Source organism: Camelus bactrianus, chromosome 36 (genome assembly GCF_048773025.1).
Source record: "Camelus bactrianus isolate YW-2024 breed Bactrian camel chromosome 36, ASM4877302v1, whole genome shotgun sequence".
Classification (NCBI taxonomy): Eukaryota; Metazoa; Chordata; class Mammalia; order Artiodactyla; family Camelidae; genus Camelus; species Camelus bactrianus.
Window position 1 is genome coordinate 11,991,386 of NC_133574.1, and position 25,242 is coordinate 12,016,627.

The 25,242-nt window shown below is 36.4% G+C and overlaps 1 protein-coding gene and 1 long non-coding RNA gene across 2 annotated transcripts; both read right to left on the reverse strand.

Moving 5' to 3' along the window:
- Window positions 1-6,900: 6,900 nt before the first annotated feature.
- On the reverse strand, window positions 6,901-11,674 carry LOC141576112 (uncharacterized). The gene is made up of 3 exons (XR_012504344.1): window positions 11,575-11,674; window positions 11,039-11,232; window positions 6,901-10,067 (listed from the first exon to the last, which is right to left on the reverse strand). It is a non-coding gene; the product is annotated as an uncharacterized LOC141576112 (long non-coding RNA).
- Window positions 11,675-11,807: 133 nt separating this feature from the next.
- On the reverse strand, window positions 11,808-15,280 carry LOC141576102 (guanylate-binding protein 6-like). Its single transcript, XM_074358581.1, has 4 exons — window positions 14,591-15,280; window positions 13,559-13,839; window positions 12,648-12,860; window positions 11,808-11,864 (listed from the first exon to the last, which is right to left on the reverse strand). Exons 1-4 carry the CDS (start codon window positions 14,709-14,711, stop codon window positions 11,808-11,810), a joined length of 672 nt encoding a protein of 223 aa, XP_074214682.1. The 5' UTR covers window positions 14,712-15,280.
- Window positions 15,281-25,242: the final 9,962 nt, after the last annotated feature.

The following is a 25,242-nucleotide window of genomic DNA, read 5'->3' on the forward strand; positions in this document are numbered from 1 at the left end:
GCTGCTATGAAGGGACAGTTCCTGATGGTCAAAGTTTGAAATTTATTCAGACTCTAGTTCTTGCAGCTGGTTACTTATTTTTCTCCAGCAACTAGTTGGCTTATCATTTAGCCTGTATCTTCAATGAATTTATCAGTCTCCTCCCCATTGCCTCTCACCAACACTTCTACTGTTTTTGAAAGCAAACTTAGATTTGAACTTCATATGCTGTTGCAAATAAAGTTGGCTCCTTTGGGGAGATAATTTGAGCTCTCTGTTCTATGGTCTGCCTTTCCTCCGAGGGAAAATCTCTGAGCCACAACTCTGGTGCTGGAGTAAGGAACAATAGGTCAATTCTAAGTGACAGCCCAGTTTGAAGAAGTAAGTGCTCAGTGGATATATGGGCAAGAGCCCCAGGTGTCCTTGGCTTGTCTTCCTTGGCACAAGCCCCTGTCATATGAGCTGAGTCAATAGCAATTGGGACTTCAATGTCCTACCATGCCCAAGGTAGAACCTTTGTCTCATGAGAGGAAACGTGGTGGAAGAATGGGGCCCCCACCTGTTGGCTGCAGTAGTACAGAACTTTGCCTCAGCAACAACTATCTAGGGGCAGTATGAGAAATGCTAATGTCATGTCCTTCCCAGGAAGACAACCCTCCAACCAGGACCTGGGGGGAGTCAAAAACTTGTGTTCTTGGTTGTACAAGTCTGGGTGGAGTTCCCAGCTCAATGAGTGGAGAGGGGAAAATGCGAATCTTCAAATACTAAAGACTCATCATTTTATGGAGCTTCAGTAAATATTCTTGAGTAATTGTGTCCTCATTTGCTGTATATCTGTAGTGGCATTTCCATTTGTGTATGCTCATAAGGCCAACTATTTTTAAATGTGTTTTAAAAACAGTTTTCATCAGTTTTTTTGAGGAGTGATTCTGAGTTGCACACCATCGTGCCAGAAGTGGAGCCAGGAAGGGGATACTGATACAGTATAGATTAGCATTCTCTTTAAATAAGGGCTTGCTGTATCTTTGGTTGCTAGTGGAAGGCCTAAGATATATTTGTAGTATTAAATATAAAAATTAAAAAATAATTTTCTAATGTTAGTATGTTAGAAGCAAAGCATAAGATGGCAATTCCTGTAGATGATTTGTTGCTTGAATCCTCTGAGAAGAAATCTTTACAGAAGTGGAGACATAGGAGGATGCAAGATCCCAGGCATTTCTCTAGGGAGATCATGAAAGCATTTCTAGAAGCCAGCACTCAAAGCATCTTGGGATGGATACTCTGCTGTAAAGAGACTAAGAGAGTTCAATATCAGCTATCAAAATCAACCTCATAAAAATAATCATATTAAAGAGTATGTAGAGTAAAGAAACTCAGTGTAGAGTTTACTAACAGCTGCTCCAAGAACCCAAATCAACCACATAAACAAAATTGTAGCAACAGTAATAAAAACAATATAACAGCCACTCTTATTGGACACTTTCTACCGTTAAGGAAATACACTTACTATCTCTAATCCTCATGATCACACAGTAAATTAGATATTATTCCTACATTTATGCAAGTGAAGAGATTAGACTTAACATATTCTAGGTCACTTAGCTTGGTTCTAGAGCTTAGTCTCAGATGCAAGCTCTCTGACTCCAAGGCCTGTCCTCTGTCCATTACTTACACAAAACTGTCCAAAAAGGGGTGAAGAAATGAGAAAAGAAACAAAAACAAAGGGTAAAACAGATAAGAGAATAAAATGGTAAGGAAAAATGTATGAAAGTATAGTCATGCATGGGAGTGCCAGGGCAGGATCAACAGGTTCCCCTGTAGCTCTTCATTAGCACAAATACCCTCCAATTTGTTCTAAGCCTTCTGAGGTGAGCTTCATCAAGGCTCAACAATGCTGAACCCACAAATCCTTTCAATGTAGCCCTATTTCTACTTTGGGTTTTTGCTGATAAGTCTGAGGAAAAAATCCCTTAAACTTTCCAGAAGCCCAATTGTTTGAGAGCATCTATGATACATACTGTATTTCCTCAGAGAGTCTTTTTCTGATTATGTCATACTCCAAGGATGCAACCATAATGATTCTGAGGTTTAAGGAAAAGAATCTTCAGTCATGTCCTTCATTTCATATTTGACCCCTCCATCTTTTTTCTTTTCTTTTCTGGCAACACCCTGGATTTGTTCTTTGCTTGGAAACCATTTATGAATTTAATTTTAGGATCATTTCCCTTCCTGGGAACTGCTGCTTTGTGTCTTCCTATTCCCCTTCCCAAAATTGAGTTTATGGTCTCCATAAGTTTATATATCATGACAAAAGTATCTTACAAGTCTCCTTCAACTTTCACTGCATTTTGCAAATTTTGATGAGTTGTATTTTTATTTTTATTTCATTGAATACATTTAAAATCCCTCTTGAGACTTATTTGACCTATTTATAACGTAGAAGTGTGTTGTTTACTATCCAGGTATTTTAGGACTTTCCAGCTATCTTTCCATTGTTGATTTCTAGTTTAATTTCACTCTAGTCTGAGACATACATTATAATATTTCTGTTCCTTTCAATTTTAAAGGTGTGTTTAATGATAAATATAAGGTCTATCTTGGTGAATGTTTCATGTTAGCTTGAGGAAAATATGTATTCTGATGTTTTTGGTATTCTATAAATGTTGATTACATCCTGTAGATTCCAAATAGAAAAATCAATCAATATAATATACCACATTAAGAGAGCAAAGAAAAAAAGTGGTCATCCAATTGATTCACAAAAATCCTTTGATCAAATTTAATAATTTTTCTGTTAAAAAAAATACTAAAAAATTAGGAATAGAAGAAAACTTCCTCAACATGATAAAAACCATGCATGAAAAATCCACAGCTACATCCTACTCAATGTTGAAAGACTGAAATCTTATTCCGTAAGATAACAAAAAAGACAGTAATGCCCATTTTCCCCTCCTCCATTTAACATAGTATTAGAGATACTAGCCAGTGTAATAAAACAAGGGAAAGAAATAAAGAGATTTAAAATTGGAAATGAATAAATAAATTCTCTCAACACACGACAAGATATTAAATATAGAAATATCAAAGATTTCACCAAAAAATAGAAAAAATAAACAAATTCAGCAAATTTGGAGGATACAAAATCAACAATTAAAAATCAGTTGCATTTCTATACACTAACATGACAATTCAAAAAATTAAGAAAGCAATCCCATTTAAAATAGGATCAAAGTGATTAATTAAAAATAAATTTAGCCTAGAAGAAGAAAGATTTGCATACTGAAAACATTGCCAAAAGACATTAAATAACACATAAAGAAATAGACATCCATGTTCATAGGTGGGAAGTTTTAATATTGTTAAGCTGTCAGTACTACTCAACAGATTCTACAGATCTCATGCAATTCTTATCAACATTCCAATATTTTTTCCAGAAAATAAAAGGTTCTAAAATTCATAGGGAATTTCAAGAGATTCCAAATAAACAAATAAAAAAATCTTGAAACAGAAGAACAATGTGGAAGATATCATACTTCCTGATTTCAAAACTTAGTACAAACTATTGTAATCCAAATAGACATATAGACGAATACAGTAAATAAATCTTCTCATATGCGGTCAAATGATTTGGTAAAGGTGTCAAGACCATTCAGTGGGAAAAGCACAATATTTTCAACAAGTGATACTGAGGAAATTCGATATTCACATGCAAAAGGATGAAGTTATACCCTTACCTTCCTCCATATTAAAAATTTACTCAAAATAGAACAAAGATCTAAATGTAAAAGCTAAACAAAATCTCTTAGAAGAAAACGTAGGGGAAACTCTTCATTCTATTGGGTTTGGCAGTGATTTCTTGGATATACACCAAAGGTGTTTGTAGACAACAAATGAAAAAATAGATAAATTGGTTTTTACAAAAATTTAAAACTTTTGTGCATATCAAAGGACAATATCAAAAGAATAAAGGGTAACTCACAGGATGGGAGAAAATGTTTACAAATCATACATTTGATAAGAAATTAATATACAGAATATATAAAGAACCCTGTAACTCAGCAACAATAAAAACAAAAACAAAGAGCTCCTTTCAAAAATAGTCAAGGACTTGAAGACACCTTCCCCAAATAACAAAGATAAATGGCCAATAAGTACCTGAAAATGTGCTCATCATCATTATTCATTAAGGAAATGAGATACATTTCACACACATTAATATGGTTGCCATTTCTTTAGAAACAGAAAACAAATTTTGGTAAGGATGTAGAGAAATTGAGAATCCTGTACATCATTGGTAGGAACAAATTGAACAGCTAATGTAGAAAACAGTATAACTATTCCTCAGAAAATTAAACTTAAAATTACCATTTGATTCAACAGTTCAACTTCTAGTTATATATCTCAAAAGAACTGAAAGTAAGAACTCAAATATATAGTTGTACACCAATGTTTATAATAGCATTATTCAAAACAGTACAAAAAAATGGAAACAATCTAGTTATCCACTAACGTATGAATGGGTAAATAAATTGTAGTGTATTTGCTGGTCAGAATGGCTGTCATCAAAAGAACACAAGCAACAAATATTGGCAATGATGTGGAGAGAAGAAACCCTTGGTGGGCTCTTGGTGGGAAAGTAAACTCATGCAGCCACTGTGGAAAATAGTATGGAGATTTCTCCAAAAATCTCAAAATATAATTACTATATGACCCAGATTCCACCCCTGGGTATATAAAAGCAAAACCAAAACCAAAACCAAAAACACTAATTTGAAAATATACATGCATGTCAATGTTCATAGCATCATTCTGTTCAATTGCCAAGGTATGGAAGCAACCTAAGTGTCCATGAACAGGTGAATGGATAAAGTAGATATGATATACACACACACACAGATAGATAGATATAGATAGATATAGTATGTATAGATATTTATTGTACACTATGCACACACACACACACACACACACACACACACACAAAATGGAATACTACTCAGCCATAAAAAATGAAATTTTGCCATTAACAGCAACATGGATGGACTTGGATGGCATTATGCTAAGTGAAATAAGTCAGACAGAGAAAGACAAATACTATATGATATCACTTATATGTAGAATGTATAAAATACAACAAACTATTGAATATAACAAAAACAACAACAAAAAAAGAAGCAGGCTCACAAATATAGAGAACAAACCAGTGGTTACCAGTGGGAAGTGGGGCGGGCAATAAAGGTATGGAGGAGTGGGAGGAGTGGGAGTAACACACTATTGAGCATAAGACAGGCTACAAAGATGTACTGCACAACAAAGGGAACATAGCCAGTATTTTGTAATAACTGCAAATTAAGTGGAAATGTAAAAGTTCTATAATAATTAAAAATTAAAAAAATAAAATAGAGTGTAGTACATTCTTACCATGGAATGTTATTCAGCCTTAAAAAGAAGGATATTCTAACACATGTTACAGTCTAAATAAACCTGAGGACATTATGCTAACTGAAATAAGACAGTCACAAAAAGAAAAATAGTATATGATGTCATTTTTATGAGGTATCCAGGGTAGTTAAATTCATAGAAACAGAAAGTTTACTCACACTTACCAGGAGCTTGGGGAGAGGGAAATGGAGACTTGTTTATTGGATACAGAGTTTCAGCTGAACATGATGCAATGGGTTGGAGGTAGATAGTGATGATGATTGTAACATCAATGTGATTATACTTAATTCCACTATATTGTACACTTTAAATAGTTAAAATAGTAAATAGTTGTGCATATTTCATCAAAATAAAATAATTAGGTACTTTAAGTGGGAGGGAAATAGAACTTGATTGTCTGCATTTTCTATATTAATGGACAGTCAGCAGGGGCAGAGAGAGATTGTGGTCTTAGACCAAATATATCAGGGGAGGAATTCATTACTCATGTTTTATCAGGGACTGTTTCCTGGGCTGAGTGAGCACCATATTCAATGCAGCCTGGGACCACTGTCCACAGAACAGTGGTTAAGGAATAAGATCACATTATCTGAAGTAAATGGAATTCCATCCAAATAACACTGATGAGTGGCACAACCACACTTCCATGGAAAAAGAGACACAAGGAAGAATATTCCAGAGTTGTCATATCAGTCCTAGTACAGTCATAGAAACAGAATCCACTTTAGTTTGTTTAAACATAATAATTTGTACAGGTGATAAAGGAATAGAGATCAAAAAACACAAAATTCTTCACCAAAGCCTTTACTTTTTGGCCTATAGGTAATAAGAGGGATATCTATTACCCTTTGAAATAATAAACAAATGTCACACTTATTCATACATCCAAACATTAATCTATTTATTCATTGTTTCAATCACCATGCACTCTAGGTTTTACCTTACTTTAAAGTTACCATATTTGGTCCTTAGGGCTCTATAATACACAATTATATCTCCAGGCAAGATGCACTAGGTTGAAACCAAACTTTAAAAATGACTATTTGGTTGCAACTTAGATTCTTGATCACTACACATAAAATATTTATATATATACACACACACATACACATACATACACATACACATATCTATATACACACACACATCTATATACACACACACATATATATATACATGTATATAATTACAATATTTATTTCTGCCTAAATAAAATTATGTAAGGCCCATACACAGTGTAAGCTGCATGAGGACAAGATCTTTGCTTTTCTCTCTTTACATAATCCAGAACAATGGCAGGGAGGACATAAGAATTTAACAAACAATGTAAATAATTAGAACCAAGCATTCCTTAATGAGGATTAGAATAGATGTGTGAATAAATTGTTAACTACTTTTTAAAGCCTTTTTATTTTTCTAAGTGACCATTGTCAGTTTTATTATTTTTTATTGAAAGAAAATAGAAACAGTATTTCAAAGAGATATCTGCACTCAAGTTTATTGCAGCATTAACCACAGTAGCCAAGAAATGAAAGCAACCTAAATGCCAACACATGAATGGATACAAAAGATGTGGCACATATACATATACACAAGGGAATATTATTCAGTCACAAGGAAGGTGGATATCCTGCCATTTGCAACATCAATGGACCTTGAGCACATTATGCTAAGTGAGATAGGTCAGAGAAAGACAAGTACAGTGTGATATCACTTGTATGTCGAATCTAAAAAAGACAAGGCTTCTCTTTGCTCTTCAATGCAGGGTGTGTCTAGTCCAAGGGATTAGAACATCTGCTTAAGTCAAGCTCTCAGTTGGAACAGATATACAGATATTTCTGTAGAATAGTTTACTTTTCCATTAAACCCCATGATACATTGGTCACATATTCATTACTATATGGTTTCTTCTTTAAAAGGCAAAGCCATTCATTCTTCCTTCTGAACACTTGAAGCCACGACTAGATGGAGTCATTTAAATTCTCCAGTGGAGATGAGTTAACATCCTCGCAGAGATACTGAGACTGTGGTGAATAAGGTCACAGAGGGGGAAACTGTACCGAAAGAGATTCTTCTGCTCCTCTGGTCCTTAAGTCAAAATAGAGACCTTAATCTAATATCTAAAATCCAAACAATCTATTATCTCAGAGGTTTGGTGTGATCATGGAATTCTGGCAATTGAAAACAATCACACATGTGTCAGCTTTTTGTTTATACAGAAGTTTCTTACTAAGTACACTCTGTGCCTAAACATACACTATGAAGATGTAAAGAAAATACATATATATATATATATATATATAAAATGGTGTCTGTCTTCAGACGAACTATACTTTTATTTGAAAAGAATACTAGACCAAGTTAGTTGCACCTGGGCCAAAACTGTGTTCATACCAGGATGTCATGTACCTCTAACAGGGAGACTGTGATGTCTTTTCAGGATCTGAGCATCACTCCTAGCTTGGATCCTGATTCTGAGAGTCCTTGAAGTGTTTGGGCATTCTCATTTCCCAGCATATGGATCCAAGTACATTTCCAGAGGTCCCCTAGGAGAGGCACTGTGAAAATCATTATCATTTATCCTCATCCCAGAGTTGCAAGGTCCTCTCTCCTGGGATCCTGCCCTCCCCTCCAGGTGATAGTTCCATCATCTGAAATTGGTTTAGACCAAGGCTACGGATTATAACCTTTTATCAATGTTACCTCTCAGCTTCCTATAAATATCCTTGATTACAATGGTTTCCTCCCCATTCTATTTTTCTCTACAGACACCTTGTTTTATTTGCCATCTTCAGAATTTTCTCTGGTCAGGTCTGCTAGCTGCCACTCCAACCAAATTATAGACTGAATGTTTGAATGTGTTCTCCAAAATCCATTTGAGGAAACCCCAAATACCAATGTCCCAATGTGCTTGGAAATGGGGTTTGCGAGGGATTAGATAACGAGTGTGGGGCCTTCATGAATCTAATTAGTGCCTGTATAACAAAGAATCATGAGATTCATTCTCTCTGTCTCTCTCTTTCTCTGTCTCTCTCTCTTCACCATGCTAGGACACAGTAAGAACCTTGTCATCTGTAAAGCTGTAAGAGGACCCTTACCAAGAAAATAACAATGCTGGCACAGTGCTTTTGGACTTACAGCCTCCAGGACTGGGAGAAATAAATGTTTGTTTTGTAAGCCACACAGTCTATGGTAATTTGTTATAGCAGTCTGAGCTAAGACAAACCACGATGCTCATTACTCTTATTGTATGTACTTGAATTCTGATGTTTAAATGCCAACACCTGGCCTCTATGTGTCTGGGTTTTTCATTCCCCATTACTATCAAGGCATCCATTTCTGCAGTGGTGCATCACTCCTTCTGTACTTGCCTACAGCAGAGACGCCACCACTGAACTTAAGGATGATGGGAATTCCTCTCACCAGTGAATATTCTTAGTGTTTAGTAATTTGTTTCTAAACACTGTAAAAGTGTAATTGAAACCTATGAAGTAAATGTTACTGTTGTTGAGATTTCAAGGGGTAACAGGAAAGTTCATACCTTATTTTTGAAGCAAATATAAGGGATTAAAAACCAAGGCCAAAGCAAATACAAGATTAGGATGCAAACGTTATTTTCTAGTATTCTGATCTTAGTCTTATACCCCTCATTAAGCAGGCTAATGTCATTTCTGGAAGCAATGAGCAATTCCATTTATTCACATTCCATTTACTATTTTAATTATTAGTAATGTAGTTTGTTTTCTTTGTTATTCAAGAAATAACACAAACTAACTTTGCAAAATTGAAAATATAGAGTATATAATGAAAAGCATGTGTCCTTTCTATCCCTGATGCCAAGCTGTCTTCTCCAGGAAGAACCAATGATAACAATTTCTAATGAATCTTCCAGAAATGTACTATACATACATGTGTATGAGTGCCCAAAATAATTGCCTTTTTTTTTTTTACGGTGAACACATTATACAAACTGTTTTGTGCCTCATTTTTTCACTCTACATTCTATCTTCCAGATTGTTCTATATTTATACAAATAGAGCTCCACTATCTATTTACTAGCAACATAGTATTCTAGTATAAATACACGCAAAATATATATTACCAAATTACATAAATAAGCATTAAATGGTTTCCAATCTTTTGCCATTAGAAGTGAAGCCTCAGTGAAACTCTTGTATATATGTACATACACATATATATGATTTTGCACACATATATATTTCCTAAAACTCAACACACTATATCAAATTGTCCATGCATTTATTCTATCTAATGTGGGCCAGGCATCAGTATTCTCTAGAAATCACTTTTTACATTTAAAGCATTGCTGGATGAAAGTGAAAAGCATGCATATCAGAAATAGGCCAGAGAACATACATGTATATTATATTATATATCTGATTTCTTTACAAGGAGAGCTACTTCTTTTTAAATAGTGAGCTCACTACTTTCATAACATTACCAAGAATGTTAGCTGGGGCAGGCAATAACGAAGCGATTCTTTTGCCAAGGTTGTCCAAGGCTTGTGCAAGCAAGGAACTATCATCATTTTTAGTATCAACAATTCTCTCTCCCAAATGATTTATCTCTGTACTCATCACCTCACATTTCTTTCTAAATCCTTCAGTACACAGATCTTCTTGGACCTAAAAAAAAAAAATGAGGAAGGAAGTAAAACTTTTTAAATCCCCCATTTTTTCAAGGATTACATTTTGTCAAACTTTGAAATTTGTCAGACTATCTTTGTTTTATTCCTAAAATTGTTCTCTCTTAATCATGAAAGGAGACTCTTGTAACAAGGTATATTTCCTGGTTTGGACTGAAATATTAAGAAGAAGTGTAGTTTACAGCCTTAATAATATTCATATACCTTAGGGTTTTGCCAGGAGGCTAAGCCTGGCATGAGGACAAATGTAATATTTTCCAGTCAAAAAATGCAAATGAGAGGTAGCCTTGGTCTGACTGCACTAATTCTCAGTCCCACTCAGGATGACACTGTCACCCATATTATAGAAATCTGTTATAAACACATGGCCCCTAAATTATAGAAATCTCTTATAAATCATGTTCAGATGAACAATGAGAGAAATCCCTCCAAGCCACATGATAGCTTGGGGATCTGTCCACACCTGGAGGCAATGCAGCAAGTGTAAAATCTATCATTTCTATGTGTTTTTAAGTCTGGACATTTCTGTTAGTTTTATGTCAGAACAGATCTACCTCAGGGCCTTGGGCTGAGCAGGTCTCTTGGTAAAAGGTAGTGACCTTGGTAGAGCATACTAGTTGTTGTTCATATTAAACACACATAATTGGAAAATCTGTTCAATCAAGCCCTGTGAGATCATTTTAAAATTCTCTAAATGGCTATTCAACCCTATTTATATACTCTGAGGGCTTGGAGTAGAGGGGGGAATACTCATCCTGAAATCTCCAAAGTCTACTTACAGAGCCAAATTTAAAGGTTTTGGAAGGATTCAAAGGCTTCAGGGTTTTAATAAATCACAAGCAGTAGATGCACTTGTGATCTCTGCATGACCATGCTGTAACCTTCACCCATCCCTTCCTGGGGTACCGGGGCAAAGCTATCAAGCTCTACTACTGCCACAGCCTGATTCACCTTCAGCTGATGCTCCAATATCTTGTTTGGCTCTCTCAGCAGGTTTTCTCTTTCTCTCACCATCTTCTCCATCATCTGAACTATGTGTTTCTGGAGACTTCTCTTCTGAGCCTCCACCTGCTGCTGCTGCTCCTGCAGTTTCTGTTTCAGCAGCTCCTGTTCCTTCTCAGCTGTCTCCTTCCAGGTCCACTCTTCTGCCCCAGGAAGGTATTAGAGAGGGAAAAAATAGGCAAGGATTGACCTCCACCCTCCTGAGCTCAGAGGCCAAACCAAATTAAAGAGAGAAGTAGGAAATCTCTGAAGTCCTCCCCCAAAACCCCATGTCCACACCATCGAGAACACACTTCAGAATGTGAGAGAAAAGGCTCTGCCTGTCTGGCGTCCAACCACAGTTCCCTTTGCTGTTTCCAGATGCAGCAGGGTTGTTCCACAGAAAGGAAGGAAGCTCCGGTATTGGGAAGGTTTTGCTCTCACACCTGTCAGAGGGCACTGCAAGAACATACACATCCCACTGTGAGCCCAGCCCTACCCTGTACCTGCTTTGGGCTTCTCCCCATCAGTGAGGGCTTTATCTGCCTGCAGGATTTCTCTAGTGCCATCTGGGAATGCAGAAACCTCTGGAGGAACTCATTTGCCTGAGGAACCAAGGAGGAGCACAGAAATTAGATTTCCAATAGGAAAATTAGTGATGCAAAGACAACTAAGTCCATGTAACTTTTGCTTCAAGTTTAAAGTTCCACAGTGGTTCCTTACAATGAGTCCAAGCTCCTTAGAGTGACCTGTCACTGTCCAGTCTCTTGCTCAGTGCTACTTCCTTCTCCCCACCCTAGAATCCAGCCAGTCAGAATCATGTTCAGTTCTACAAACCCCAAATCTCTGGTGCTTTTACATATCTGCTTTCCCAGTGTGAAATAGTGCCTCTAAATTGTGCTGCTGTTCTCCTCTGCCACTAGCTGTTTATAACTTTAGACAACTTATTTTAACCTGCCTATGCTTCTCAGTTGAGATCTTTAAAATGTTGATAATGTAGATGCTTCTTAATGCTATTTGAAAGATTAAGTTAAAGAGTCTAGGGAAAGAGCTTAACATTTTGGCTATAGGAAACAACAGTTCAATATATATTAGTTGCATTATTATTGTTTTTTATTATTATTATTATTATTATTATTATTATTATTATTATTATTATTATTATTAATTATTATTATTATTATTATTATTATATTTGTTTCTAACACCTAAGTAGCTCTTTCCTGAGTGTTATAGCTTGCCTATGTAGTTGACTTCCTGCCTCACTTGTGATCATCCTTGTGTGCAAAGACTGACTTGTAAATTATCAGTGCTCAACACGTCAAATATGTTGTTGAGTAAAAAAAAAATGAATAAATTCTGTTCTGTCTCTTGTGGATTTAAGAAATCTGTACTCATGGTTGGGAGTTGACATTTGTACTCTCTTCAGGAATAAATAGCATGCAGCGAACCTTAAAAGCCACAGCTGTTTGAATGGCCCCATACACTCTCTTTATGCATGAATGGAGCTGCACTCTCAGATTTTCAGGACACCCCTTTGAGTATTCTGTAGGTTCCCCATGTTTCCCTTATTCCTCACCTTCACTCCTTTCATGGGCACTTGGTAATATTCCTTTTCAATAATTTCCTTTGGTTTCCTGTAGAGTTCATGACCTCCAGGAACAGAGAAATTTCCTGCTGAGATACTTTTTATTAGTGTCTTTGAAAGCTGATCAAGTTTAGTCTGGCAATATTTGATTGATGTCTCTTCATTCTGCATCAAGAAATCATCTTTCTTATTCTTTATGATTTCCTAGAGGGAAGAAAGATAGAGGGCTGTCACCAGAAGCAAGGAACAGAAGAAGTAAATTTCCAAAGGATCTGGTAGAAGAATTGGTCTAATTGTGTTCCTCATGAGAAAAGTATTCTGTTGGAGGACATGTAATAAAACAGCAGTCACAAGATTTGATTTATTCACAGCTCTGAAAACTCTGGAAGACCATGGGGAAGTTCCCTAACCTCCTTTGGGTATTTCATCTGAGCTGTTGGGGTTGCATTACCTAATCTCTCTGGTTCCTTGAAGCTGCCACATTCAGTGATTCTGTCTTCAATGATAGATACAACAAGGAGCAACCTAAGCTGAAAGTGGCCTGAGATGTGGATCTGAAAAGAGAAATTTTGGTTCCCAGCCATAGGAGTGTGTTCACAGAAAAAGAAGCCAGCTAAAGAATGTCTTGGGTGTTCTGGACAGGCTTGGAATCCACAGAAGTATTTATTTCAAGAGGATATCTATACTGATTTTTCATTGAAGGTCAAAGGGAGTTCCAGATAAACTGCCTGAGTTCTGGCAGTCAAAAAAGAAGGAAATGTAGTCCTTTGAAACTCTGTCCCTCATGAGAACATGGACTACTTTATCCTTGAGTGAGAGATGAGCCATGGGACCGGTAACAACACTTCTAGTCTTCATTCTTCAAGGGGAGGTGACATAAAGTAAATACTAAGACAGATTACCACAAGGTTCCTCTGGAACTCCTGCTTGTCTTCCTTGAAGGAGTGCTCCATAAAGACTGCAGGGGCTTCCCTCTCACAGGCAGCATGCACCTCCATCAGCTCCTGCAGCATGTCTGTGGGGAAGCTCACTCGCTGGGCTATCTGCTCGCTGTAGTGGTTGTCTGCCTTCTGAATGGCAGCTGAGTTCTCCAGCTGGGCCAGAGTTGTCACTGCATTCTCCAAGCGAGGTACTGCTCCGCTAATGCTAGTATCCAGGTAGGTCACAACCAGAGTCCTCAGCCCTGAAGAAGCCAGGAAATTTAGGGTCTAAATATCAAGTTATCAGTCAATGGCTCCAGGATTCTGAGACTATGCTTCTAGGGTCATATACACATGCACACACACAAACACACACACGCACCCCTACCTCCTTCTACTATTATCACCTTCATTTTCTACTGACTGTTCATTTTTATGGTTTTCCAGGCCACAGGACTAAAAAAGTTAATATCTACTTCTATCTAACATACTAGGGGCTACCTGGAAAATACAGTTTCTCATTTTAAAAATTGAAAGAAATATAGATTACATAGATAGACAGATGAGGCAAAGTGTACCATGTTTAATTTATTCCTAATTCTGAGGCTTTGAATGGATTTTCAGTGATTTATGGGCTAATATTTATTTTTGGACCACTCTAAATTCTCAAAATATCTTCTGAATTCTCCTTGTGAAGAACACTTATTGTATAGGACTTCCTTTGAAAAAATGCAGTATTCTGTTTTTACACCAAGAGAGTGATTATGTTCTAAGTGGAAGATGTTTTCAGATAAGTGGGAATCACCGATATCATTGACAAAAGTTGCAATTTGGGGAAGGAATTTGTAAATCCCCCAAAGTGAGATAATTATAAAGTATACAGATTTCTTCATGGAGTATAAAAGTCTGTAAAATCAGAATCCTTTATAGAATCAAACAAAAATACTAGAAAGCACATTATATAAAATATTCAACATATAGCAGTCCCCATGGAAATGGGAAAAAGAGATTCACCTTTCCCAGTGACCATGATTCCTTCTGTGAGGGTCTTGGTCCTTGCATCAATGAAGATGTAAGAACAGAAATTTTTTGTTTGCTCCTGGAATTTAGGATCCAGTTGGTCTTCAGATACCATCCCAATATTGGCTAGAATTTTTTTTCTCTATGTTGGCCAGTCAAAGACAAAACACTTCCATCTTGGAAATAAATGCCTGATGCAGTCTCTGGGTAGATTGGATGTTTGGGCTTTGGGATTCTTCCCTGAGGGACAGAAAAACAGGGATTAGAGTGTGTAGAGTCTTGAGGCGAGGGGGTTTCAGGTGTTCATGGCAGGGATTTGTGTGTCTTTGCCATTTCTACACATAGAACTCTTTTAACATAGACATTCAATACTTCTTTGCACATCAGACTTATACCAATGATATAACTGCAGAGAAATTTAGGGAGACATCTGATCCAGTAAAGGAAACCTATGGCTGGTCTCTCCAGACATGCACATAGTAGAGTGGTTGTCTATGATGTGTTTGCTTAACTAGCAGCTAAAAGGATGAAAGGTCACATGAAACTTTCTGCTCAACTCAACCTCATGTAGGAATTGAGCTGTGGAACCAAAAAGGAGAGCTACAAACAAGGGATCATGGACAGTAATTGGAATATTAGGAATGACATCCTCATTATTTAAGAAAAACTGTTTTGATGCTAAAAATAATTGATGCAGTGTTATTTATTTATTAGTAAAAACCTCTGAAGTATAAATGTACCTGAAATATAATTTTAAGTTATCACCACTAATCTATAATCTCTTTGAGGTAAATGTTTATATCTGGTCCTCTCATGCCAGCCAATTTCTTAATAGCTGTTTTGAGAAATCATAAATAGAAACGTGAAAGGAAGAATGACTAAATTGGGATTGATATTTCTCTCAAGGTTTCAATAGACACACATCCTTGGAAATGTAACCCATGAAAATAAATTTTTACCTTGTAATTAATTCATGGGTAAACATGTGGGAATTAGGAGAAAGCTATGATGTGGAAGGTAAAATGAATATTCTAATAATTGTCAGTATTATTGAAAAGGCATAGATTGTAAAGACAGTCACTTCTTCAGGTTTATTTAGAACATACAGTCATTTTGTAGATGATATAATTATACAGGATTAGAAAGTTTTCTAGCCCTCTTTGAAAAGAATAATATGTGAAATCTATATTATGTTCATTAGATAAGCTTTTCACTGCAGTTTCATGTCTAACAATTAGCTGATTAGTTGTTTTCTTCAACAGAGAAAAATTGAAGGAACAGGAAACACAGTGTCCAGTCTTTAGAATATTTCATCACCCATGTAAATCTGGATGGTAAATTTAAAGATGTATAAAAAACAAATTGGTTTTGAGTAATTTCACTTTACACTTTACTTTTCTTGAGTAAACTTCAACTGTAGCCCCTAGATCTTTGCAACCCACTTTCCAGCCACCATTTCCACAGACTTTGATTTAGTCTCAAATACAAATGCAATCACAAAGATGAGGGATATTGTTTAGTAGATCCCACACTCTATTGGACCGTACACTGCCCAGGCCATACTCTGATACCTGGAATCAGCTTCAGGGCATTCTCCAAGTACTCATCTTCTGTGATAGGCTGACCACATAACTGCAGCTCCAGGGTGAAATCCCATACAGTCCAGATAAATTCTGGAAACAAATTCACAAATTCTGTGGAATCTTCTACTCTATCAGGTGTTTGAGAGGACTTTGCCCTGATGTTTTGCAAGCTCTGTTGCATAACTAACATTTGGTTAGGGAAAAGAAACTCACTACCAACAATTCACACATTTCTCTAGTATAAAAATATTATAATCACACTTTTGCCATGGGTCCCCTCTGCTCCACCCAAGAAACTAAATGACAGGAAGGGAGAGACTGACTCTATCCTCATCCCCATGAATTCAGTGAAACATGGTGGTTCAGGACCTGGAAGGATACTGCAGATGCTCCAGGGCCTGGTGGTTGATGGTGCTCATGCTGTTCTAGACAAAGCTACTGCAGAGAACCACGGTCAGGGCAAAGATCCATGAATCCTTCTTAGACTCATCCTAGAAAGCACATTAGAACAAGAGAGTTAGAAGTTTACCCCTACATTAGAAATTCATCTGTACACTTCTTCAATCATGGTTTCATTTATTATTTCAGCTAACATACTCACCATGCAAAGAAATTGAAGACAGATGTAAATGCAGATATCAACTTTGACAATTACAGAGACATTTCTTGTGTTTGCAAATTTTTCATATATAAAAGGATTCTAGTGTTCACAGTGCTTTCTTTTTCCTCAATTGGATAAAGTAAAATAACATATACAGAAAAACTAATACAGTACCTGTTGTGTAATTAGGAATTCAGTGATGAGTGTGGGCACTTATTCATTCTGCATTTATTTATTAATCAGAGTCCATATAAAATATACAATAGTTGGCATAACTGGGTATTTAAATTATATGCAATCAATAAATACTTGCAGGAAGCTACTAAATATACCCCACTGTTCTTAGATTTTAAAAAAGCAATGCTAAAAATGAAAATTTTCTTTCAACATGATAATTTCAAAGCAGTGGACAAACATCCATAACAGTAAGTGCAACAATGATAGAAGTATCTGTAAAAGGCTTACTCTCAGTAATGTATATAAGCAGTGAAACCTATAGCTATAACACTAAACTAAAATTTAGAAGTCTATCAAGGAAGAACAGAGCTATGAAATTTGGAGAAAGAATATGTGATCTGAAAGCTTCCTCAATGTCTTGAGCTGAATATTAAAGAACTGGTAAATGTGGAACTGAAGAAATGAAGGTGATCCCATAGACAGGAAAACCCAGAGAAACAAAATTAGAGATGGGAGAAGACAGGGGTCTTGTAGTTAGAACAGAGTCATTTGAAGGCAGAGGGCAAGTGGAGAAGTTAAGGTGAGTTTCATGCAGCCTAATCAAGGGCCCTAAAGCCCAGGCTAAGTTGTATAAATCATAGCATTGTCTAAATGATGGCATAAACTGGAAATAGTTTTTTTTTATTATAAATGGCATGTAAAGTTGCTCCCAGTGTAAATGCAAAAACTGTGGTTTATGTTGAGAAGATTCTAAATGGGAGTTTGGGGGGATAAGAGTCTATTCATTACTTTCTTTCCCCAAAACAAAGTTTTTAAAAATAATCAATTAGGATAAGAAGAAGTGGCAGTTATGACAAACAATTATTTCAACAGCAAGATTATATCATTGTTTGATATATGGCTTTAAAAATAAGCAGACTTTCTAACTCCTGTTGAGAAAAAAGACAGAGCTATAAAAATGTAGGTACTATTTCCAAATAAATCTCAAAACGGTGAAAGGAGGGATAGTTCATTTCACCAATTAGCAGAAAGCTAAAACACCAAAAATCCATTTTAAAATGTTTCTTGTAGGACAAAAACTTACTTTTATAGAACTTGCACATTCAGAGGTGTCTCATAGATTTCCAGAACACTCTGTGAGTAGTTGATGAACTTCATCATAGAAAATGTAAACCCGTCCCTTAAATCCAACCCTCAAATACACTCTTCACCTTGAAGCTAAGAAGGTGAATCAGAAATTTTTCCTCACTCACAGATTGATACTTCTCCTCTTTCTTAGTTATGCTTAACTGTAAGTTCTCAAAACCATTAGGTGCTGCCTGGATTGCCTTTCAAAACTGAAGGACTTATTCCCCCAGCTGTTGGGAGTGCTGGTGGAAGACAGTCTTCAGGTGTCAGCCCTGTTAATTAGAAAGGCTTCTGGAGCAGCTCTTCAAAAATATATCAGCACCCCTGTCCCAAAATCAGGATAACTCAAAAAAGCCATTCCAGCCATGGAGCTCCCATGAAATTCCCAGAAATTGGGGATTGCAATGCAATGTAATTTCTTCTCTCCAGCCTGCTTCTTTCCCAATTACATGGTATTAAATCTGACTGCAGATAATGTCTTGTCAATTGAACTAAAGACTCTTTTAGGGCAGGACATTTACTTTGGTCACTGATATCTACAATGCTAAGTCCAAAGGCCTGGAACTCAGCCGTTGAATAATGACTTACTAAATGTAATCAAGTCATCCACACAGTGCCAAGAAATAAAAGAATTTATCTAAGACACTATGATAACTTACCTAGAAGTGAGATTCAAACAAAACATAGTTTGCCTTATTTACTAAAACTGATTTCTAGATTTTACAGATTAAACAGTAAAATTTCTAGGACCATGGAGAGATAAGGGGAAAATCCAGAATAAAAAGGATTTAATTGTGAATTTCTGCTTTACCATTCACACATCCCCCAGGCTCTAATTGTGCAGAAGGAACACCAGAGTACGATTGGGCTTGTGTGGGTGAGGCACACACCACATCCAGATGCCCTTGGTTTCAGACTGCACTGTAGAGCCTAGAGGAAAGCCTGTGAGGAGAGGGGAGAAAGCAGCATTCAGTTAGAGCAGATAATCTAAACAACCAAGGGGCTACAGAGTCAGATCTATTGGAATGTCAGTATCCCAGCATACGAGTTGGTGCTTTCTCCATTTCCTCAAGAATGTCCTACTTTGTGTGTCATCTGTTTCAAGGAGGAAGGAACATTAATTGTGATAAAGATACCAAGCAAGGGCTCAACATAGAGGCAAAGGGGAATCCATGAATCAGACAAAATGGAAGTCACTGATAACCATAACAAGAGTATCTTGAAAGAACGGTGAGGTTCAAAGCCAGAGAGAAATGGACTGAAGACAGACATGGGAAGAGAAAAAGGTGGGAAAAAAATCAAGATTATAATTTTTGTCAGACAAATTTTTCAAAAGTGGGGAGAGGTGTTAGCCACAGTAGTATATGATATACAGGAAATATTTTTAAGATTATAGACATTTGAACACATTTATATGTTGATGAGTATAGTCCATAAAGAAGCAAAATGTGTTTCAAGAGCGAGTAGACCCAATTGCAAGAGTCCAGTGCTTAAGCATGTAAAATAAGGTAGGACTGTGAGAATTGGTAGGAGAAATTTTGCTTTACAGGAATAAAACATACAATATGATAATGAATTACAGTAAGACAGTGGTTTAGCAGTGAGAAATAGGAGTGGAAAGTTGATTTGTTAAGAGAAGTTTGGTTTTCCCTACACAAGATCAGGACAAAAATTAAGAAGCTGAGGTATTAGCTAGAATCAAGCAATTGGTCCTGGACCCTGTACAACACTCACCATGATTCTGACCTGCAAGATGGTTCATCAAGTAGGATTTGCCTGTATGATACGGCCCTACAATGGCCACCAACAGCACTGGCAAAGAAATCTCACCAAGAATCTGCAGAGATTTTTGGTTCACTGAAAGAACCTTGACACTTTCCAGAAGACAAATGGGGTCCATCATTTTGGGTCTGGATGCCATGGCAACCTGCCAACCTAGAAGAGCTTCTTAGTGGAAATCAGATTATAAAGCCATTCTCTAACTCAGAATTATACAAAGCATCTATCAACTTAGGATAAGGTAAGTAAGAGTTCTGTGCTTTCCATTAGACAAAGTGTAACCTAGAAATAGCATACTGCAGAGGTTTTCCCCCATCATTCCCTCAAGTCTCTCATGATATTGGTAGTGAAATAATATAATATCACTCTCCAAACTGTTATTTCAAAATAATAATATAATTAAAGTTATTGTTATGATGCACTGAAGGCCTACAATATACCAAGCCCTTTGATAATAACTTACATATCCAGCTAAACTGATATTCACAAGAGACTGAAAGTTAGAAATTAACATAACTACTTTGGAAATGAGGTAAATGGTTCTCACAAAGGCTGAGTGAATGTCATTGAGAAAGGATTGAAAATCTACATACTTGAGCAAAATGACAGACTAGCAAACTCTAAGCTCTTGTTTCCCCAAGGAGATATAAACAACAACCAAAATACTAGCTAGAATAACCTTACAGTAGTTCCATAAAACAGTCAAAGGTCCAAAGCAACCAACCAAATACCAAATCAAGAAACAGCCTCCTTCAAAATGGTAGGAAATTCTGTGGTTTTTCTGTTGCCCTCTGTCCCCATTGTGGTAAGGTCTTTAAGGAAGTGGCAAATCATTTCCCAATTCCCTCCCCTGATTCAGAGAGAGGGAATTTTATAATATTCTAACCTGTCAGGGCTGCCTCTTCAGGTCTCTGTTTCACCTCACATGAAACTCAGGGAAGGGTGGCAGAGGGGTAGGTGGTGGTAAAACTTGGATATCAGGTGGAAAGAAGCAGCAGGTATTTCTCAAGGAAAAATGTGGAGAAACAGCTCCACAGATGCCTAGAGCAATAGGTTACCAGTGAATATATAAAATAGACTATCTAAGGCATCAAATGAGTTTCTAATTCCCTTTTTCAAAATAAACAGAGCAGAGCAGACTGCATTTACAATGTTCTGACACCTCATGGGCTGACTGAATGACTGTTATCTTTTCCCTTATTTGGATCTTAGGCAGGGAGAAGCAGTGGGCATTGCTTGTTAAAGCTGCAGGGAGAATGACCTGCAGACACCTATGACAAGACATTATGGGTGTGTGATATTGAGATGTATAATAAGAAACACAAATTTGATCAATGTCCTTATTCCTGGTTTATAGCTCTTAAAACCCTATGTGATGAGAGAGATGAAATTATTTTTCATGTAACTTTTGGTCTTTTGTCCTCAATTCCTAAAACACCTCCAGATTGATAAAGATGAAAGGAGAGTCTTTTGTTATTTATAACAAGCACCTTTCAACAACAACTGAGTTTATGTTAATGAGGTGATTTTGTAAAGACCCTAGATCACTACAATGGAGTTGTTTGCTAGAGGAATCAATGTTATTAGAAAGTTGTAACATTTAGCCTGATGCTCCAACCACTGGGGAGCAGAGAAGAGATGAAAGTTGAGTTAATCACCAATGACCAATAGTTTACTCAACCATATCTATCTAAGAAGTCCTCCATTAAAAAATAAATAAAACGTAACTGAAATGGTTCAGAGATTTTCTGGCTTGATGAATATGTGGATGTTGTTAGAAGGTGGCACATCCAAAGGGGTCATGGAAGCTCCACATGCTTTTCTTGATATCTTTCCCTTTGCATCTCCTATTTCGCTGTTTATAGGCTGTATCCTTTTTTAAAATAAACCAGTAATCTAGTAAGCAAATTATCCTTCCTGAGTTCTTAAGCCATCCTGGCAAATCATTGAACCTGGGGAAGAGATGGGTAACTCCAATGTACAGCCAGTTAGTCAGAAGCACAGGTGACAACCTGGATTTGTAATTGCATCTGAACTGAGGAGAAGTCTTGTGGGACTGAGCCCTTAATCTGTAGGGTATAAACAAATCTTGGAAGTTAGGGTCAGAATTGCTTATTGTGAAAAAATGCTCACGTATGTGGTGACCAGAAATAAGTATAGAGAATAGAAAGTTGAGAAGAGAAACTGAATGTTTCTTTTTCTTTTCAGGGTGGAGACACACAATAGACAATCAAAAGTTCAAAGGAGGCATCCTTTGGGAAATTAATATACTTAAAAGGAGCACATATATGGGAAAACTGAAAAAGCAAAACACAGGCCCAGGGAAGATGCATGCTCAAAAAAGCCTAAAAAGACTTTAGAACTTGTCTTAAGTTTAATCCCAAGTTTCAAAATCAAGAGCCAGCTTAGGAAAAGACTTCCTTGTCAAAAGGCCAGTATGCAAAGAATGGGAAAGGTGACTGCTTTCATAAATGCTCAATTTTCAGGGGGTGGGAGGGTAATAACTCAGTAGTAAAGCATGTACTTAACATGTCCAAAATCCTGGGTTAAGTACTGAGTACCTTCATTTAAAATAAATAAATAGATAAATAAACATCCAATTTTTCAACAACAACAACAAAAATAACAAGGCATACAAAATAAATGAAAATATGGCCCTTCCAAAGGAAGAATATAAAGTGGTAAAAAAAAAAAAAAAAAAAAAAACAACCCTGAGGAAACATGTGCATTAGATGTTTTAGGCAAAGACTTTAAAATAACTTTTTAAAAATATGCTTAAAAAGCTAAAGGAAAACTCAGAAAAATAACTAAAGAAAATCAGAAAAACAATATATGAACAAAATTAGAAAATGAACAAGGAGATAAAAATAATTAAAAAAGGAACCAAACTGAAATTCTGAGGCTGGAAAATACAATGAATGAATTTACACATTTTCAACAGGGAATTAGCCTTGGTGGTAAAGCTCAGGGGAAGAGGATTTGAATACATATAAAGGGGATTAGACTTGCACAGGCAAAAAGACCCAGCAAACTTGAAGACAGGACATTTGAAATTATCAAGTCTCAGGAGCTGAAGGAAGAAATAATTTTTTTAAAGTGAATACAGCCTAACAAACTTATGGAATACTGTCATATAGACAGGTATATACATTATGAAAGTCCCTAAAGCAGAAGGGAGAGGCAGGGCAGAGAGATTATTTGAGGAAATAATGGCTAAAAAATTCCCAATGCAATGAAATATATAAATCTACAAATGCAAGATATTCAACAAACCCCAGTAGGGTAAATAATCAGAGACCAATGCTGAGTCATATTATAATCAAACTGTCAAAAGAAAAAGAGAGAATCTTGAAAGCGACAAAAAGCAGTAACTCATCACATCCAATAAGATTGTCAGTCAATTTATCAACAAAATATTTGGAGGCCAGAAGGCAGTGGAATGATATGTTTAAATTGCTAAAAACTGAGTGATGGGGTAGGGGGGAACCTACCAATCAAGAATACTGTTTCCAGAGGAGGGGGGTCAAGATGAGGGATAATAACTTCTCACAGAAAAGTGACTGAAAACTGGCAGAACTCCTATACAAACAAGATTTCAAGAGATATTTCCACATAATTAGGGAGGAGTAAAAACTTCAGGTTGGGACCTGTGCACCTAGGGAAGGACTAAGAGGAAAAGGAAGACTGTGCAAATAGACCCTAACACTGAGGAGTGAGTAGGTCAATCCACAGACTTGGCATCCCAGTCCTGGGGTCCTTCACAGAGGAGACAAATCCCCTTGGCTACTTGGAGAAAGACTGAAACAGATAGAAAGGCTGGAGAAGCCTAGACTAGAAGGAGTGAATGGGTGCTGGTTTGCCACCAGACAGGTTGGAGACAGGTCAGCCTGAGCAACTACCACCTTACTGTACACCCCAGGAAGATTTTCTATTCAAATAACAACAAAAAGAGTACTGTTGTCGTTATATCTATATGAGATAAAAAAGTTATTTCAAGCACTATTAAAAGAGACAAAGAAGGACATTATGTTAAAAGAGTCAAGTTTATCTAGAAGATAAACAATTCTAAATATGTATACCTGAACCTCAGAATTCCAAAATATGTGAAATAAACATTGACATTATTGAGCAACAGATCACTTAACAGTAATACAATAGTTTAATACCTTACTTGCAATAATAGGTAGAAAAAACAGAGTACTTGAATAACACTATAAATTAATTGAACCTAACAGACATATACAGAACACTCTCATCCAACAAGAGAAAACACGTTTTCCCAGATGGGCATGGAATATTTCCAAGGATAGACCCTATTTTAGGCCACAAAACAAGTCAACAAATTTTAAAAGGTTAAACTCATACAAAGTATCTTTTCTGAACCCAATGAATTGAAACTGGAAATTAATAGATGGAATAAAACTGCAAAGTCTACAAATATGTGAAAATGAAACAAAATACAATTAAGAATAAAAATAAACTACCTGAAAATAATGAAGTCTATGTATGGAAAAACGCACAGGTAACATCATCCTCATAGGTAAACTACTGAAGAGTTTTCCCACCCTCCTGCCTCCCCTTTTTGAGAAGGAGACTGCACACTTTAGGTCAATGTTCCCACACACTTGCTCCTTCTCCCACTTGCAACTCTTCTTCTGTTTCAGGAGGATGTCTTGAATCTTGAGAGATTTAGGCCAAGGTACTTAGCTGAGAGGGGTCAGGATTTTTGCAACTTAATCCCATAAATGAAAATAAGAATGAAAATGCAAATATTGTTTTCTATTATATTGAGAGACATATACATATATTTAGAGAGAGGAAGCAAATCTAGGAAAATGCCACCAGTGGGTAAATCTAGGTGAAAAGGATATGAGATTCCCTTGTAATTGTTTTCCAAGGCAAATTTGATTTTAAAAATTAAGTACTAAAAACACAATTATACCATGGTTCTTCTGTCATATTTCTGATTGGCATTATAATAAAAGTTCCCTATAATATCTATGCATATTTCATAATCAGACTATATAAACATGATATTATATTCAAATGTCTCAACTATTCAGTTCCATATTTATTGGTCAAGTACTCAAGATGCCTCAAATACTATCAAAAATATTTTTAAAAAATACCAGCTTTATCAGTTACTACTTGTGTGGCCTTAAACAAGAAGCCTCCCCTAGCTAAACCTAAGTTTTTAAGAATAATTATAGGGGTATTATAAAAAATGGTAAGTCCAGTCTGGAGGATGTTTTGATAATAAAATCAGATAAGTCAAAGCTTATATATGAGCATAGAATGCAGCACAAAATGGGATTTCAGTGCATGCTTACTGAATTAGATGGAGATTTATCCACAATAATTGCACTAAACAAATTGGG

Excerpts from the sequence above, each read along its gene's own strand:
- LOC141576102 (XM_074358581.1), bottom strand. The coding sequence starts at position 14,711 with ATGGTATCTGAAGACCAACTGGATCCTAAATTCCAGGAGCAAACAAAA. Across the intron at positions 13,840-14,590 it reads AATCATGGTCACTGGGAAAG|GGCTGAGGACTCTGGTTGTG; the intron begins GTGAATCTCTTT and ends TGGCTTCTTCAG. Across the intron at positions 11,865-12,647 it reads TGCCCATGAAAGGAGTGAAG|GGTGGGGAGAAGGAAGTAGC; the intron begins GTGAGGAATAAG and ends GCTGGATTCTAG.